This window comes from Cryptomeria japonica, chromosome 2, assembly GCF_030272615.1.
Source record: "Cryptomeria japonica chromosome 2, Sugi_1.0, whole genome shotgun sequence".
In the NCBI taxonomy this organism is placed as follows: domain Eukaryota; kingdom Viridiplantae; phylum Streptophyta; class Pinopsida; order Cupressales; family Cupressaceae; genus Cryptomeria; species Cryptomeria japonica.
In genome coordinates this window covers 636,517,745-636,538,035 of record NC_081406.1, presented here as the reverse complement: position 1 = coordinate 636,538,035, position 20,291 = coordinate 636,517,745, and the positions used below count along the sequence as shown (strand labels likewise).

Below are 20,291 nucleotides of genomic sequence, written 5' to 3'. Positions count from 1 at the left end.
GTCCCCAAAGGATCGCCTTCCTTCCTTGTGAATTTTGGAACCAATGCAATACAAAATCGAAGGAGATATGAGAGATTATGTTCAAATCGTGGTCCCAAGGAGATGGCGGACCTGCCAGGGCTCGGCCTCTCCAAACAAAAATTAATACACCTTTTCCACCAAATAAAGCCTCTAAAAAGATCGCCAAAGCTTTACCTTCAATCTGCAACCAATAATGGGCAAGATCTATGCATAAATGGGATGATATGAGTGAAAATGTGGTCTGCTACTGTTCACGACACTGTAGCGACGGCACTGTTCACGACACTGTTCACAGCGAGGTGAAAAGTCCTTCGATCTGCTCCAAAACTCTTCCAAATTCTTCTTCAAATCGCCAATAGTTGCCAAGGTTCTAGAATGAATATTGCCGATGTAGAATACCTTGAACCACCTGAAATCTGATATGTATCTCCAATTAGCTCAAATGAGATGACTGAGATGTCACCTCCTCTATGCAACCCCTCGAGAGATCTTTCACCCTCTCAGTTATGCGATCAATTGGGAGTTTTCATTCCCAAAGACCCTTAGTCTGCAGACACGAACTTGGTTCTACAAAACCAATCCAATCAACAATTCGTAATCCAAGTCCGCTTTCCTTCTCTTACCCTCTTCTATTTAACCTTTTCCATAACCCGTCATGAGACACCTTCTAGAAGGGGGTAGGTACACTTTATTTACTTTTATTAAGGGACTATTAATTATTATTTTATTTTTATACTTTAGTCACTTATAATTAAATTAATTAAATATAAAGTCACTTTTTATTGAATTAATTTATTTTAATGACTTTATAAGAAATTAATTTGATTAATTTCTCCTTATAACACCATATTAGCCTAAAGGCTAAAATTGGGGACATTACAAATATCTAAGTCGGTCTGTGCCATAGCAGCTTCTTAAAAAAAGGATGTAATCAAATTGTAAGTGGCACAACTCTCTTAACTGGGAAAAAAAATTATATATAGTGATTAAAACCTTTACATACAGGCAAATTGAAAGAAAACAGAAAAACTTGTGTGGTACTTGCCAAATCTCTCAACAACATTAGAACCAAAAGAAAAGGAACTAAATCCTCTTTCAGAATAAAGTTTCAGACATGAAAAGAAAATTCTCAATCACTATTTAAATCCATTAGCATGAACCTTCTAGAAAACTTAATAAGATAACAAATTGAAACGTTATCCATCAAACCAGCTCCTTGCAAGGCATGCTGAAGTAGGCTAAATGGAGGTTCTAGGAGATAAATTTACCAGTAGACTCCATGATCAACAGAAACCTGTATAAATTGAGTGCTGCTAAAACCTGCAAAAATAATTATAGTTAATCAGATACTTTGAGTTGTTGAATACCTTGATAAACATAAGCATGGAATGAATATGATAAAAATTTAAATTCCTATTTTTAGAAGTTAGAAGACAAAATTTTAATAATTATTGCATATTAAAAGTGGCCATTATAGTCCCTACTCCCGTGACTACTAGAATTTGCACTCGTTACCTGAGTGCAAGTTTTCTTCATTTGCCACATAACGGTAATTAATGCAACTTGCAGGATACGATTATTTTTTACCCCAAGGGTTGAGTGAGCTTAATTATTGTCACAAACCAATGAGTGCACCATTTGAAAAATATCCAGGGAAAATAAAAATTGACATTCAGCAAGGGAAAAGGACGATTAAATTAGAAGAAAATGAAAAGGGAATGGCATCTCACCTTATAAGTTCAGGGCTTTAGAGATATAGATATATCTCGAAATTAGAAATTTGATCCAGAGAGTGGTTACCAGGAAAAGGAAACAGAAATGGGATAGAGTGATAGTATCAGAAGAACCAAGTTCTAAATCAGATACCTTGAGGAGACATTAATCACTGTATCTATAAATCCCTGAAATCCTTTGGCAAATGATGAGGTTGCAGGATATTATGAACGATAACAAGTTATTTGTTTAGTAGGTAGCAAGTAGTTGTTTTATAATTGAATATATACTACAAAGCTATGATGGCAAAATTGTTGAATTGAGTTTCGCAAAGGAAAATATGAAAATGAACTTTAGAGAATTTGTACTTAGATGTCAATGTCTATTGTTTCAATGGCAAGGCAAACTAAACTAATGCATACACTTTAAAGATGATGCATACTCCCCAAAACGTCAAAGGATATTTTATTTTGATTTGTATGATTTAAGTTATATACTAGTACTTATGACAGATTCAATAAACATCCAAGAGATACCATACCTTCACGACATTGATAAATGTCTATGTTGCCGGTTTGTTCATATTTCCCCCCAGATCTAGGTCTAGTGCCACCTAGTTTGACAATGGTTCACTCTGGGTGCTACAGAGCACCCGCAGGTTCACCTGGGTATGCTGTTGTCAACCCAAGAGTACTCTGCAGACCAAGGGCAAACCCATACCAAACTGGGTGCCCTTTTTATTTTTTTATACAAAAATTATTTAGTAATATGTGAATCACATTTTATTATTAATAGAATTTAATATTGTTAATACAATTAATATTACTAATGCAATTTAATATTGATACTATTAATATAATTTAATACTGTTAATACAACTTGCTTGCGCATATATATATATAAAAGAGAGGCAATGATATTTGGTGATAATAATATAACTTTATCGCTGTGAAATTTGGATACATTGTTATATAATTATCAGGCACAACTCATGGTGCGAATTATTATTGAAGGAAACACATTTGGAGATTGCCACTGCACCCATAAGAACCACCGAGTTTCTATCAATTAGTATCATTGATTGTTCAATTGAGACTACAGAGTATTGCTAGTAGCTAGGATAACAAGGATATCGAAGATATATATATATATATATATATATATATATATATATATATATATATATATATATATATATATATATATATATATATATATATATATATATATATATATATACTACGATACATTAGCGATGGTTGATATAAAATATTAATATCAAAAGATTTGAATTAAGTATGTGTCATGGAAGCTTTGGAATTGGAAGCGATACAAGCCAAAGTGAGGACGAACCAGTTACGGGACCAAACCAAATAATATTATCACCGAGGAAGATCTGTGAAGATCAATCACAGATGCCGACTTCAGAATATCGATTACGGACAAGGTATACGGTAAGAATTAAGAGTCATGTTAACAATGACCAATAAACAATAGCGATTAAGAAAATGATTGTCAAACAACAAAGTAGGACTATATGTGAGTCATTAAGAAGAGGCGATGGGCTCCCTATAAAGCTTATCACGTGTATTAGGGAATAATATTATCAAGCGCCCACTTTATATAAAGAGATCGGAGTATAATATGTAGTGCTCTGGTTTATAAATAAACAGCGTAGTAATTAAGTTATGAAAAAAGTGGAAATGTTTTGTTAATAAAGGCATTGACTAACATTAATGAAGTTAGTAATCATTTCATAACAAGGTTCATGTCTATTCAAAGAGATGCATTGCTTCATTTTGGGATGGGAATATAAAAGGAATGATGTAGTGTGAAGAAAAGGGGCGGGGCCTAACCACAGAGAGACAGAAAAGCAATCTGTTAAGCCACAAACTTTTATGTCATAGATGCATGATTTTAAAAGACTAATCCAGACAGCATTGGAGGGACATCTCATAAAAAGAAGATAGCAATTACGAACATAATAAGGGCCCATGCACATATATTAAGTGCAGTGATTAATAGAAAATGTTGTAATTAATAACAGTAATAATTAATACAGAGCAATTATATAATGAAAGGCAGTGAACCATTCATTAAGAACAATAATGCATTAATAAAGGGGATCGGAACTGCAGATCCAATGAAGGGGAGTGTACAAAGATTTTTACAGATTCATGAAGGATTCTATGAACAGTCCTAAACCTAGTAGGGACATTACAGAGGAGGAAACAGAGTCGTGCCAGCAGGAAGAAGATGAAGAAGAGGAGCAACAAGGGCGATTGCGGGCACAATGGAAGAGCACGAGGGTAAAGTTTACGCCCTCAAAATTGGCCTCGGCACACCTGGTACCTCAGGAGGCGCTTGCAGTCGCCAGCCCAGTAGGAGATGTACGACCCGTGGGGGTATTATTCCAGAAGATTAGGGAAGGGGAGCTGCCAGCACAACGACGAGTATCAATGCCACAGATCAGTTTAGTCGTACTGGCAGCAGAAAGTGGTACAGAAACTGGTACGGTGGTAGCAGAAACTGGTACGGCGGTAGCAGAAACTGGTACGGCGGTAGCAGGAACTGGTACGATGGCAGCAGAGACCGGTACAGTGGTAGCAGGAACTAGTATGGCAGAAACGGGGACTGGTACGATGGCAGTAGAGACTGGTACGACATCAGCTAACTTAGAGGCAGCCTTGGATACTATGACAGATGAGGATATAGACGCTTCGCTGGATGGATGGCTGGGACAATTCGCGCTCGCCCCACACCTTCCCCCCTCCCCCGCACCACATAACATGACCATCAGGCCAGGCGTGACTCCAGATAGAGAGGTTATTGTCCCAGATGAGGGAAGACCTACTAAGCAGGGAAGGGACGAGCGGAGCAGTGGCCTGGAGGGGACTCTCACCGGACTCCACATCACACTACTTGATCCGAATGACCCAGCAGGCTCACTCAGACAATTCCTGGCTGAGCTACAAGGACTCTCGGATGTTGCACGCGGCATGGCTCAGCTTACTAGATAGATGGAGGCCGGTAATTTAGCGGACGCTACACAGCTGTGCCATTTCATGGCCCAGGGGTGCAAAGAGGAGTTCACGCAACATCTTGAGCAGCAAGGATGGCCGGATAATAGTACACCTGAGATGATTCAGAACTAGACCTACAGGGGCTTGATAGGAGGCTCAAGCACCTTAGGCACCACCTTCCGCAGTATGGAGGGAACTTTTCGAGAGGTGTACTTACAGATTCGGCAACATCAAGCAGAGAAAGAGGCCCAACAAATGTACATAGTAACCCTGGAAAAAGAAAGCAGGAAACAGATGGAGTTGGCCACAATTGAAAAGAGCTTGAGGAAGGAGATGGAAATGAAGATGACTACATGTGAGGCCCGCTGCAGCATGCAGGAGAAGGAGGCACAGGCATTGTTAGCCCAGGTGGCGGAGCTCACTTCCCAGCTAGAGCAAAAAGATAAAAAGCTGATGGAAGTTGCTCACATGGTAAAGAAAGCTCGGGAATAGCAGTTAGTAGCAGAAAAGAACCTGAAACTCCAGGTCGGACAGCAGTTGCCTCCCGCGACCACTACAGGGACGCCTCCTCCCTCTTCTCGGTCTTAGCTATGTTTTTCATTTTCTCTTGTCTGAGTCTTCTGGAAGACAACTACATTTTGGTGGGGGCTAATGTTAGGGGTAAATACGTATGTTAGTACGAATAATAATTATAAGTGTGTTTATGTTTTGCTGTTGCCGAGAGGTTCCCGTCGGGTAGTTGGGAGTTGGTGACGGTTGGCATCTTGGCCAACCGTCGGGTCTATATATTGTTGGGTTGGAACCTCGGCAAGGTGGATTATGTATGAACAATTCTGGACATTGGAATAAAGATATAACTTTCTGGTCTATCTATTATCATTGGCATCAAATGTTGTAAGGTACATTGTTTTGTTCCATGAATGCTTGGTATGTGCAGGGAATACTGTGTTATCTGATTAGCCATCAACTATACATTTAGGACTAAACATATTGTATCTTGTTCCCTCGGGAAATCATGATTGTAACTGGAGACTATATGAAGGAAAATATACTTGTTCTTTGGAGTTATAACACTTATCTTATGGCATACTAGCATGTCTTATTCTGTACTGTGCATTTACTTCTTATGTCTCTGAAATAGTTTCCATAGGCGAAACAGTATAGACTTGTAGTGCTGGTCTGAGTTAATGAAACAAGTTTGCAACCATAAACTCTTGATTACAATATATGAAAATACCTTCCAACACTACTGGACTTAACTAATAGTGCAGGTCTGACCCTGAATCTCTACTGTGTTGAAACTGGAATGTTACTATTTCCAATATTTTTATGCTGCAACAGCTCTAACCTTTCCAACAATTGAACTCATACTTGGGCAGCTACCTGTAATAATCCTGCAAAATCCTCACGTCCAGTAAAATAACAAATGACAAATGAGTGCGGTTGTATTGGACATAGCAATTTCTGGCATTGACTCTCCCAAAGCCCCTTAAACCCTTGTAATCACCCTCCTAGATATTACAGCCTGACATAGTATGAAGGTGTATGGCTCACGAACAGAAAATAATATCAAGGAGTAGCAGCTAGTCAATTCAACATGTGAGTGACGCTAACGAATGGACTCTATCAAATGGAGTCAGACTTCAGCATCAGATTTGAACATAGGCAATTTAAATTATGGTATGCATACAAGTTTGTCCATCAAATCTCACACCTCACACATATTTCTTTTGTCACAACACTCATTTTCTATAATTAAACCATGCCAATCTCCAACTATGATTACCCCTAGACTTTTGTATTACCTGTTCACTAATTTCCACACTCTGATACACTTGGTACAACTATAGCATTCCTCAAATGGGCAGTTAGAAAATACACAACTATTGGCTTGCCAAACAACCATGAAATTTCTCCTTCAAAATAAGTCATTTAATATTTCCAGGCCAATGAAATTTGAATTCTTTATATGCAACACATTTATCAAACCAGAATAAACTTCAAATCATTTAAATCACCTAAGAATCCTATCTGAATTCACTAAGAATCAGCTAGGTGGGTTTTCATCATTTTGCTACAAGATGAACCAAGTTCAATCTCTCCACACTAGAGTTTTTAAAATAAAATGCCAAGAATGGCTTTTTCACTACCATTTCCTCCTCTTATACACTTTTCCCCTAAAATAACAAAATAATCTTCAATTTCTTGCCAAGCAATTTTATTAATTGAACTTTATATTTTAAACCCCCAAAAGTCACTTTATAAAATAATTAACTAAATAAAGTTGTGCAAACTTAGACAGCTTATTTTAATTATTTTTCTAAACACCACCAAAGTTATGAAATATAATAGAAAATCCCAACAGAAGAATTTTAACCCACTGTCAATATCCAGAGTGCAAATGATATCAATCTATGTATGAGTTCATGTTCTCCCAAAATGATGGACTTCTCCACGAAGTGTAGATTTCTCCTAGAATTTTGAATCTACACAATCGAGGTATTATTATAATCATCTCGACTCCAAGAACTCTCTACAAAAGTTAGAATACCTTCCCAATAATACTAGTGCTCTCCAAGAAAGTTAGGGGTTTACAACGATGTTGGAATGGACCAAAAAGGGGACATTGCAATACCTCTTAATGGAGAGATGGAAACCATTCGAAGCATTTACTAGGGTTTCATTGAAATGGTTAAAAGAGGTTTATAATCACCTAATTCAGTTCACAACCAAGAAACATGGAGACTATTCGATCAATTATCCAAAAGTAAGTTGTCAATACCAACCTAGTGATCAAGTATGATAAACTATGTAACTAAGAGATGCATCTCCAACCCCCTAAAACCTGTCTCGGAGATGGAGACACATCTCCAGTACTGGAGACTCAATGAAACATCTGGGCACTCGGCATTAAGAATCCCGTCATCTGCTACTGTCTCCCACTACAACTAAGGTGTCTCTAAACAGGAAAAGAAAAGTAAAAACACTTGCTAAAACGTGACACTAAAAACCCTAGAAAGTTTACTTAAGTGTTATTTTATGTAAAAAAAATGAACTTTTATTAGACGAGAAAGAGGTGGGCCACATGTTCATTATTCATTGTTTTTTCTTGAGCATTGCCGATAGTATAAGCAGTTTCAATTTCATTTTTTGTTCGATTTCAAAATTAATATTTATACTTAAAAAAAGGCATCTACAAGTACCCCGTTTCCTATTTTTGAAAATTAGTTGTACCAATACTTGTACCTGCAGAGAAGGAAGTTTGTAACTTCTAAGATAACAAATCTTAGAGAACAAACTATCTGCCGCTACCTCACTTAAACTGGTGCTAAAGGTGAGTGAGGGGATACAAGTATTACAATAAATGAACACTAAACTATACTAAAGAAGTTGCAGAATGTTGAAGTATATATAAGAAAACAATACAATTCTAACTATTATGGGAGTACAAAAACAAAACTGGATTATATCTGAACACCTATTCGGTCTCGGGTCGTGGACGCTAGTGCGCTGCGGGGACATCTACACACCTCGTTGTCATCTGTGCGAACAAAGACTTGAAGACACGTCCAGAATACACCTAAATTCACCCTTAACCACGCAAAACCTGTTCACCACTTGCGTACATAGAGATGGGGGAAAATGTTGGGGTTCTATAGAGGTTGACCTCAGTCAAACCCCTGTTTTGGTGTTTCCACCGCCATATATAGCCAGATAGATAGATTGAATAAAAGATAAACGTAATAGAAACTAACCCCGCTTAATGGAGGAAAACCCCTACTACATGAGATACAAGATAAATGATAAATGCAATAGAAACAAACCCTGCTTAATGGAGGAAAACCCCTATTGCAATAGATATGAGATAAGATGATAAATGATAAACTAAATGCACCTAGACAATAGATACATTCAAAAATACAACAATGCAAAGCATATAATGTTGCCAAATAAGAGATAAGAGAGAAGACAAAGCGTTCCGGCCAAACCCCTCTCTTGAGATAAGAGCGTGACGAAGCTCGAGATGGTGTTGCCAGTGTAAGATAGTTGCCAAGTATTCACAATGCCAGCCAAGAGCTCAAGAGCCAAGATAATGAGAGAGTGTGTAATATCCCCACTTTGAAATAGAATTTAATAATAAATGATAATAATATCCCCTTGGAAATAGAATTTAATAATAAATTATAATAATATCCCCACTTTGAAATAGAATTTAATAATAAATTATAATAATATCCCCACATTGAAATAGAATTTAATAATAAATGATAATAATAAAATTAAAATATAAAATGATATAATTAAATATGATTAATTAAAAATTAATTAAGTTAATGAAAAGTCAAAAGACATGAAAGGAAGGGTTGTGACTCCCTCAACAATGATATATAAAAGGGAGAAGAAAACCTCATTTGAGGGGGGGATAATTGGGTAATGAGAAGTGTAGATCTGATTTAAATAATAAGTGCAGATTTGATTATGAAAGGTTGTGTCCCTTTCAAATGGTAGAAATAATGAAGAGTTGCACTCTTTCAAAGGGTGATAATGATGAAAGGGTGTGTCTCTTGCCAAAGGGCATACATGATGAAGAGGTGTGACCTCTCCCTCAAATTGAGAGATATAAAGGGAAGGAATCAAAAGCATCTAGTGAGATCAGCATTGATAAGATCAGATCAGAATTGTTATCAAGTTACAGGAAGTACCATTTGTGTTCTTTGTGGTATGCCTCCCAATCTGCAGGTGACATCTACAGTGCGAACTCCAACCGCAGGCTACAATCTGCGTACAGGTAAGAGGGGTTAAGAAGTCTTAAGGTATATATGTGTGTGGACGTGTGTGCCACGCACACACATATATATTAATGCATTTTTATGAATACATATATCTCTAATGATTACTTATATGAATGTAGCAATAAAGATAGGAATCTATGTAGAATATTTATGTATATTTAGGATCATTAGAAAGATTAAAGAATATGTAAATGAAGACGTAAATTATGGAATGGAAAACAGTAATGAATTATAAAATGTAATATTAATGTGATTATATGATGGAGGCTATATGGAAGAAATTCCTTTAGCCTAATGGAGGGATTATGATAATCCCTGGTAGGCAGTATATACTGAATATCTATATGCATATATATGGCTTGGTTGACTAAGTTCATCCAAGAAGAGACGGATCTGGCCGGTCCCCTCTGATGGACTTGGATGATGAGATGCATCATCCAAGGCAAGGAATTGACATATGGTCTTCCTTGGATGGCTTGGGTGTAAGACCCAAGACAGGAATCGAATTAACCTTTGATTTCATGGATGGCTTGGGTGTAAGAAGTTACATCCAAGACAGGAATTGAATTAACCAACCTTCGATTTCCTGGATGGCTTGGGTGTAAGAAGTTACATCCAAGACAGGAATCGAATTAACCTTCGATTTCCTGGATGGTTTGGGTGTAAGAGATTACATCCAAGACAGGAATCGAATTCACCTTCGATTTCCTGGATGGCTTGGAACCAAGATAGGTTCCAAGAAGGCGAGCTTCACAGCTGCCTAAGGACATATCTTCGTATGGCATTCGTATCCTTTTTATTTTAAAGAATTGAAAGTAGTGTTAATTAAGTAATTGAACTTTAATTGCAAATTAGATTAGTTATGTATATATATTTTTATTGTGTTCTAACAATCTGTTTTGCAAGACAATGATCTCTAACTAGTAGGGACATTACAGAGTGATCTTTTGGGAGATTTCTTTCCAAGAGTGTCTAGAGAGACAAATGAGCAAGAGAATCAGCTTTTAATGAAACAAATAGGCACAGGGAGGCATTACAGACGAATTCAAGCAAAGGGGCACATGTCCGAAAATGTTTGATGTAGGATATACGATTCCGGATTCGAGAATCTGACAGGACGTTGGTGTGACGCACTACCATCCTCACCAAAATGGTCCCAAATGAGGCTTTAGGGCGATTGGAGGCACTTTGTCTTTTGACCTCATGTTGTCAAAGTAATGAGATCTTGATCATGAGGCTTGTCATAAATGCACGGGGTGCAATGCGTAAGTTTCATAAATGCACTAGGCATAATTTAGGACACTAAAGTACCAATTTCCGGAGTCTCCAAGTACCCCCATCTCCTTGTGACCTTAATAATAAACTATTACATCTTCTTTGTTAGGACCTGATGTCTAAGTTGAAGCACATGATTGACGAAGAGACTACTACAAGGACCAGTCAAGTCAATGTTGTTGAAGATAACAGAGCCTAGAGTATGTTATATAGCGTATTAACTTTTCATTCATGATATTAAGACTATATACTTGAGACTCACAATGTGTTAATATGGATGTCTACAATAGTAATAAAATTTCCTCTAGTGCCTTTGGACTATGCTAGATGGTATTATGGCTAAACCAAGAATGATACATACATCCTCTCTTTTTTCTTTTCATAGCATTATGCTATTATACTTTAGTACTTTGAAGTTTGATCTACAAAAGCACACTTCTACCATCTTTGTTTGCAATGAATGACTACTAAGTAGATAGTGCCATGTGGTCAAGTTATTGTGGGATTCATCTTTTGAATTTGAATTTGAATTTGTTGCCATCCCACACTTCAACATTGTTCACTGCTCGTACAGCTTCTCGATATTTCACTCAGCAAGTAATGTGTGATTGGCCTCATTTAGGATTATTTAATACATGCTTTTCAATTTAGTGCCAAAGACTTTTTCTAGAAATGTCTCCTTAATGATTTTGGAGAGAGAGTTTTATCAATCTAACGATATGGTTTCAAGGGATTTTGTCCCCTTAAAATCCAGAAAAATGAACACTTCAGCATGTGCACTCTAAAACATCGACTCTACCATAACAATATGCTTAAGAAAATTATTACTCGCCAATCCATGAAGAAAATCTTTTTGAATTCTTTAACAATGAATTTAATCATACCCCACTCTTCCTACTAAGAAATCATATCATTCCACCCCAGCAAAAATAAAGTGGTCATAAAACATAAACTAGTGCATTCCCATTCTCAAATTAAATGTTGGTGCCTTAAGCATGTGTAACTATTGACTTAGATACTAGTCATGTAAATATGAGCATTTGAACATAAAACTTTTTATACACCTTTGATTATTTCCACCTATTTTTTTGTCATAATCTATGTTTCTTCAGCGCTTGAAGTTGCACATGGAAATTTAAATCATCTTCACCATCAGGGAGTTACAAATAAATTGGTATCTTGTTTTTATCCCTTCAATTCCATTGTAATGTCATTGTTTTCCCTCCATTCTTCTTTCCATCAAACTTTTTATTTTACTTAAAAGATACTAATCGTCAAATTAAATTAAGATTGCTTTAAGGGAATTATTCACCCAACTAAACTTGTTGTTCCTTTAAAGACGGTATTGTGTTAAATCTTACAAATAAGCAGTTAAAAAATGTAAACAAAAAACGAAGGGATAAACACGTGGAGTTTAAAACTAAACAATAAGTACAAATAGCTCTATAAGGGAAGTAGCCCTTTAAGAAGCAAGTGATCACAATAGGAGATCAATATGTAGAAGTCAACCTCTTTTGGTAGAGAGAAAGCTAGTACTGCATGCTTGTGTCTCTGAACTCTACAAGCAAGAAGGCCCCAGTTGTCAAAACTCAAAACAAAGCAAATACTCTCCACCTAGAGAGATCAATGTGTTTAGATATATGTAGAAGTCAACCTCTTCTAGTAGAGAGAAAGCTAGTATTGCATGCTTGTGTCTTTGAACTCTGTGGGCAAGGAGGCCCTATTGTTAAAACTCAAAACAAAGCAAATACTCTCCACCTAGAAGGATACCAAAGGGATTGGGACACTCTATTGTAATATGAAAAAAGGAACGTTGCTTAACTAGAATGCCTATATTGGGCTGAATAAATAAATTGATCAACTTAACAACTATAGGGGTCCCTTGTAAAAAATCTACAATCTCAAAAAAACATAGGCAACTTTGATCAAAGTCCCAAAAAAGTGTAAAAGGAACTACATCAGTACTTAAATAGAGTTCTTATACAATATACAATGGCATTTCCCCCAAAAATGGTAGATAGGACACCTGAAGAGGGCAATGATAAAAAAAGCTATCACCCCATGAAATGTGTTCGTTAGGTTTAACAATTGCTACACGCATATCCTCCATAGGCCAAGGAAAATCCTTCAGCTATGTTACCAATGATATTGATTATAGTCATGTAGAGTGATGATGCCATCCACAATCAATAAAAAGTATAAAATAAAATGTATACTTGGGGTTGAGTAGCTACATCCAAGGATATGCCCAAGTAACCCTAGTGTATATTCTCCCTAACGTGTTAATGACTTTGAAAGAAAAAGGCAAGGAGGATTCTCTAAGAAGTACCACAATGTAGGAAGCCAATCAACGGGGATATTGATGGATTGGAGCAAGCAAGTCTTAAAATAACAACTTAATCACTCAGTGGGGCCCAAAAAAGAAGTCCTCCCTAAAGTACAAAGCACAAAAATATAAATGCATCACAAAGATTCAATGCCCTAGGGGCATATCCCCATGGGATTTCAATGAGAGGACGCAACAGGAAGTTTTTTTCTACTAGTATTAATGAGAGAATCAATTCTTACTCTACTTTTTTCTAGCATTGAAAATATTTTAATTTCTATTTGTTATTTCTTATAATTTTTTGTGCGCAATAAGTCTCCTCTTCCTAGGATTTGAAGTGTGCTACTAGGTACTACGATTTGCGTCATTAGTGGAACATAACTAGTGACTAATTGGAAAAACAAACACGTGGCCTTAGGAACCACATAACACCTGTGACAATAAATGGACCCAATAATAATATGTGATGTCCCCAAACTGAACCTCATCAAATATTGTTGATATTGAGAAAGCTCCTTGTATTATCTTTATAATGAAGTTGATGCAATTGACACCAAATGGTTTGATGACGATGTATAAAGAATGATCAAGACTATTAATGATGAATATAAAGCAGAAGTGAAGAGGGGAAAAATACAATTTAGTTGTGACTGAATGAGCAACAATTATTAAAGGAGACAGAGATATATTCATTACCCAAAAGTAAAGATTTATGAAGCGGCTAAGTCTTGTGCTCAAAATTATATTGGTCAATGATAAACTTTATATTTTCTGAAGTTGTCCTATTTTCATTGCATGAGTGATCTACAAGACATCGACTATACAAAAGGACGATTGTCATAGAATTAAGACTACACACAGTCACCGCCTTCAGCCACGCCATCTTATGTTCCCATACGAAATCCAATACATTATTAATATCGACCCATATTTATGACAGCAACTATAAGAGTAATATCGGTTCAAGGGAGATTGTCGGATAGTGAATAAAGGTCGGTCGTAACCTGAAGGTCATCTATCACTCAACAAACGGCAATGGATATCAAGTAATGAAACAAAGCCATGCGAAATTGAATGATGCCCACGTCTTCGGTAGTATGAAGTCGACTATCAGATAAGGAGGTTTGTTTGAGAATATAGACGATTCAGATTTCCATTAAGCATCCTTAAGACTACGATTATGACAGAAAGAAATTATAAAGAGTAATCATCAGTTGGTGCCGAAGAAATAGACATTGATTGATAATATTATTGACAACGGTTACCATAATCATTAACTTAATAAGGAATCGATAATTGTGATCATCATAAGTCAAGAATACAAGATCCGACTAAGGCTTGAAGAATAAATGATCAACCATTCGATTAAAGACCTTAACAAGCCACCATCGATTAATAATTTTTCTTCCTATAAAGGGGTACGATTTGCATAATAGACTAATTTGCATAATTCTCGGAGTGAAACAATTAAGGAAGTAATTACAAACAATAACAGCGATTAACCAATAATGGTGGAAAGGTGCGATTTAGAAGCATTAATCATTATTTATGACAAGAGACGGTTAAGGGGATATGTCTCCCCATCACCAAAGGTTGTCACCCTCCCAGTTTACAAGATATATAATAGATATCCAATCCATTCTATCAGAGCAGGGAATTAGTCTTATTTCTTATCCTTATCCTTTTGGATCGCTCTAGTTGAGTGATTGACCAAGTATCAAAACAGCACTATTACTTATTGTTGCAAGAACATAACTTCAGATCAGGGACAGCAACGTATCACTGTAAGAGATATCAGCATACACATCTGATTATTCATGAAGGCATATAGGAGATGGCAGACCTTCATATCAATATTGGGACACATTAAGGAATAAATAATTAAAAGGCAGCAGTATAAAAGGTTTTAATATATCAAACGCAGTGATCAGAAAAAGAAGAGTAGTTTGATTAAGCCTTAGTTAGGAAGAGGACACAAGAAAAAAGTAATCTGCTTTGAAAGGAAGCAATCCGATGAAGGAACAACTTCAACGATGTAAGCAAATATAGTAAGCAGCGAATTCTGTTTGATCCATTATAAAATAGACAAACAAGTCTGGTGCAATTCTCTTACAAGCAGCGATTCATAATTCAAGTATAAAATGCAATCTATGGTTAAGGAAATGGTATTTGTCAGGAAGTGATTATAACTTATAATTATTATTATAACTCACAAACAATTAATAGAGGGACATTTCTCTTAAAGAAGTATCCACCCTAAAGAGCACGTCTCTAAGAAATGGAAGGTATATAATAAGGAGCCTAAAAGGTGGAGAATCTACCTTATTATGACTCTAATATGAAGGTTCAGTTAAGCAGCAGCACTGTATAACATTGAGATATATATATATCTCAAGTATACAGATAAGAGAAAGTTATCAAGATAAGACCTATCCTTTGAACTATTCTTAAAATTTTAAATTAAATATCGTAATAAAATGTCTTCAGTTTGGGTAAATTTGGTATTACAGTTCTCACTTTAAGTTGGAATTGTTGTTTCAGGATTAAATTAAGGAAATTCCCAAAAGGGGACATTACATAATACTGATACAATATACAAAGGCAAGAACCCAATAAAATGAATTATAAAAAAACAAACAATTAAAAATAAATCTTCAATCTTCAATGGTTGGTGAAATGTCAAATATGCTTCATCTTGAATCTGTAATAGTCACACACATTCTAATCAATCAATCCGGTTGTTAATGGCATAAAGAATTCCACAATGAAGGCGACTCAGCTTCTGCTACACACCCAAATAGGGAAAAACATAAGTCCTTTATTACCAATAAATTTCAATTGCTGGAACCTTTGCCATTTCTTTCTTTTCTTTTATGTTTCCCACTTGTGATTTATTTGTCTTCTCAAGATTGTACAATCCAAAACTCATCTTATATTTGAAAATTCTCTGCATTAAAGTAATCTTGTAGATATAAAAACCCTCCACTTGATAATTTCATACCTCGGCTTCATTTTACAATAACCTCCTAAGCTTCCTAACTTGGTCTTGAAAAGACTAATTCTATGATAGAGCAAAGTTTGCAGCAATGGCATACTCCTCATGTCAGCTTATTTCAAACTCAATAAAGTTGGTGTACAACATCAACTTCCAAGATAGCTTCCTCCACTGGCTTCCTCTAAATTAAGTTTTTTGCGGTATTTTTAGAGCTTTCCTTCACTACTTTCTTCATGTCCCAATAAAGCTGTGAACGCTAAGATGATTTGTTTCTAGCATGCTAGTTATATGTCAAACAACGCACCAAAAACATGGTGATTATATAGTGATCCAGGTTTCTCTCAATATAGTGTATAGGAATGAACAATATTTAAACCAATGTTTTAAGACTCGTGGACTTGCCACGGACTCGTGAGTCCATGGGAGCCACGAGTCAACTCACTATGACTCGCGCGAGTCCTAGCGAGTCCATATGAAAGACTCGCGAGTCTTTTGCTCGGACTCGCGAGAATTTCATATGGACTCGTATACCACAAACAACATGCCATTTAACCAATAAAACTCAGTTTTTATTTTTATTTTTTCCCCTCATTTGGCATTTTTGCTTGGTTATAACAAGTTTGTAGGGTTTTTGGAGGAGAGGAAAAAAGATAAAATCAGCAAAAGAGATCTAGGTAAGGATTTTTCCTCTTTCTTTTTTTTATTTGAATCATTTCCATGTTTTGAAAATCCAAAAAATCTTGAAAAACAAAGGGATATGCTACCAAAAAAAATTCTATTTTCTTTCCTAAGTTATTTCCTCCTTTTTTTCTTGTTTTGAATGTTATTTTTCCCAAATGATTCATTGTCATTTTTTTTGTTGATTTTCCATAAAACCCTACTTACTTTTTTATTTTTTCATGTTAAATTAGCAATGGCAAGTTCAACTCCAAGGGCAACCCCAAAGTCAGGAAGACAAAGAGATAAAGCATGGAAATATGGGATTCCAGGAAGCAAAAAGGTGGAATCAATAGATTAAAATCAATGACCAAATATATGACCGGTGGAATCAATAGATTAAAATACCACCTTGCACAAATACCTGGATATGGTGTGCAGGCATGCCCCAAATCAACTCCTGAGATTATTAGAGAGATGAAGGCCACTCTTGCTGAGAATGATATGCAAAAAGAAGAAAGGCAAAAAACAAAAGAAGCCATGGCAGTTGCAATGAATCCCACATTGTCCACTTCGGGTCCCATTGGTCACACTCGTGGTTGTCAATCACTTTCATCTTTTGGTGACAATGAGGGTGAGGCTAGTGGCACTCCTGTTAGATCAAACCCTAATTTTTTTGTACCATGCAATGTTCCAGGTGCACAACCTTCACTTGAAGGTACAGGATGGAATAGAGAGAAGCATGAACAAGCAAAGATAGCAGCTTCAAACTTTTGGTTTTACATTAATCTATCTTTCAATGCAGCAAACAATGTGTATTGGGAAGGTTTGGTTAATTGTAATATTCCCACTATTTTTTATTTCAAAGCAATATCACAATCACACCAATCACTCATTAGGGTTAGAATAATGAAATCCAAACAACTGGAAGGAACCCTACACTTTCTGATCACCGAGAGCCCAGACTGGGAGGGTGAGAGCATACGGTAGCAGGGGATCGTTAATGATAATTTGCTGAACTGCTGAAATACAATATCGGGCAGCAAGCCAGCCCCTTCCGCTTATCCGGCGAGAAAACAAGGAACTTGGCAGTAAACCAGCCAAGAGAACAATACTTCAAACACAAATCACTCTACCGCAATATTTCAGCGCGAGGACTGAATACACCGAACAAACTCAACTCGACCGCTTATGCAGGGGGAGGATTGAGTTACAAAATATCAGATATAGGTGGCAAGCCAGCCTCTTCCACTTTTCAGCAGGATATGAAGAATACAATCCATAAACGGTTAGTAGTACTACTACTTAACCTTACAATAGAGAGGAAAGATAGAGTAGAAGTATAATGTTGAACACATGAGATAATTATCATCAAACTAACTCAACACCCAAAAACAACAGGCTGGAAATGCATAACCAGCAATACATAAACTCACTAAATTGCCCATATCTCACTCATATCTCCTTCAATTCGCCCCAAATCACTCCCAAACCATCACTAGACAATAAGCGATTAAGAGCACACCAAAACAAAGATACCAAACACCCTACACGCATCCCAATGCACTCACCAAAACCCATGCCTAGCTAGATAATTTTGATTTGCATTATAAAATCTGAATCTCCAAATAAGGGGCTGCAAACTTACAAGATATATCACCAATAGCATAAAGAAGGTTTGAGCCAGTACCCAGAATAACAAGTCGCCCAGGCAGGGACGTATGATCAAAAACTTGCTTCAGCCACAACAAACTAGCAACTCCAGAAAACACACCACACTTCGAAAATACTGAAATAAGCACTGAAAATGTCACAAGAATACACCACTCAGCTAGGTACTATATCTCAAGTACGAAACTGGTCATACTAGGGAGCCACACTCCGAAGCTTCAAGTTCATATGCCAATCCGGTAGCATAACGATGCAATTTTTCGAGATCCCCAAAATGAGAGCCCAAGGATCTTATTTATAATTGCTTGCTCCCCAAATTCAAATGCAAATGCTCACAAATACGCCCAAATTCATCTTTCCCATTTGCATCTCATTTACCAAGTGGACCCAAAGATGGCGCCATACTTCAAGTCAAAATCACGCCTAGCCAGCAAGGACCACGATTTATGTCTTAGCAAATACTTTGGTGAATAAAATAACATCTCTTTTTAATATTCGCATCCCCTTTCAAGACATAAACAATTCGCCTAGCAACTAAGGAGACATCATGTTATGCACAATTTCCAAAGTCATTAATCAGTAGTAAATAAATTTAAAATTAATTAAATATTAAACCTTAGGACAAGGAAATAATATTTAATTAATCACTTATGACTCCCATACTGATCATCAACAAAACCCGGATGAAGTTGACCAAAGAAGACCACTGAACTGCTGCAAGATCAAGACCCTGTCCACTACCAAAAATAGAAATGCTCCATACTGCCACTTACTAAAAATAGTAAGTCGTGAATTACTCCTCCAAAAAGCATGATCTTCGCACCCAGTGACAGAGCTTGGAAAGCTCAGTAAGACAGCATTATCCAAACAGCCAAACCCTAACTTACTAAAAATAGTAAGTTCTCGCTTCACCAACGTTTGAAACCCTAATTCTCGATTCCATATAGCCTACGGGTCTCCGAAATAGGCCAATGGACCACTAAAAGCACATCATTGAGAAGGGGACATTACATTAATGCATTAACAGTTGCGGGTAACGGGTTTAAGGCCCCAACAAGTCATGACTTCAGTGGGCCATTGCTAGAGAAAGTTGTACAAAATACACAAGTTGTGGTTGATGATCAGAAAAGGTATTGGCTCAAATGGTGTAATGGTATTCCTAAAGTCTATTGATGCCTCAAATGAAATAAAAAATGCAGAGACTTTGTGTAATCTATTGGATGGGGTGGTTCAGGAAGTTGGAGTTGAGAATGTTGTCCAAATTATCACGGACAACGCAGCTGCATATGTATCTGCAGGTAGAATGCTTATGAAGAGGCATCATATGATTACATGGAGTCCTTGTGCTGCACATAGCTTGGACTTGATGCTAGAGGACATTGGGAAGATTGGATGGGTGAAAAAGGTGGTTGAAGATGCAAGAAGTGTCACCAAATTCATCTACAACCATACTTGGGTGCTTTCTTTGATGAGAAAACACACAAATGGCAAGGACCTTGTGCGGCCTCGAGTGACACGATTTGCTAGCCACTTCATCACTTTGCAGAGCATTCTTAGTGCCATTCCTCATCTTAAGCAGATGTTTGTGTCTAATGCTTGGTTGGGTCTGCATACTCCAAAAGACCTGAAGCAGAGAAGATTGTAAGCATTGTTTTTGATGAAGGGTTCACCAAAAGTAGAGAGGACTTGACTGCGGTAAGTAACAAACACAAGTAAACTTTATACAATCTTGTCTATTTGCTGATTTTATTTTTTAGGGGTTAATTTTGTACTAATTTAAAATTTGTTTCCATTTCTTTAGGTGACAGAACCTTTGG

The 20,291-nt window shown here is 36.7% G+C and overlaps 1 protein-coding gene across 4 annotated transcripts in view; it reads right to left on the bottom strand.

Annotated features, from left to right (window-relative positions):
- Window positions 1–20,291, bottom strand: part of LOC131055550 (aberrant root formation protein 4) — a 205,619-nt gene that overhangs the window by 45,737 nt on the left and 139,591 nt on the right. For 2 of the 4 annotated variants that reach the window (XM_057990026.2, XM_057990020.2), the window contains exon 13: window positions 1,290–1,341. In XM_057990026.2, coding sequence (XP_057846009.1) covers window positions 1,290–1,341 — 52 coding nt within the window. Of the gene's footprint in view, window positions 1–1,289; window positions 1,342–9,460; window positions 9,537–20,291 lie in introns of those variants that run through there. The other 2 variants (XM_059216795.1, XM_059216796.1) reach the window with 2 other exon arrangements.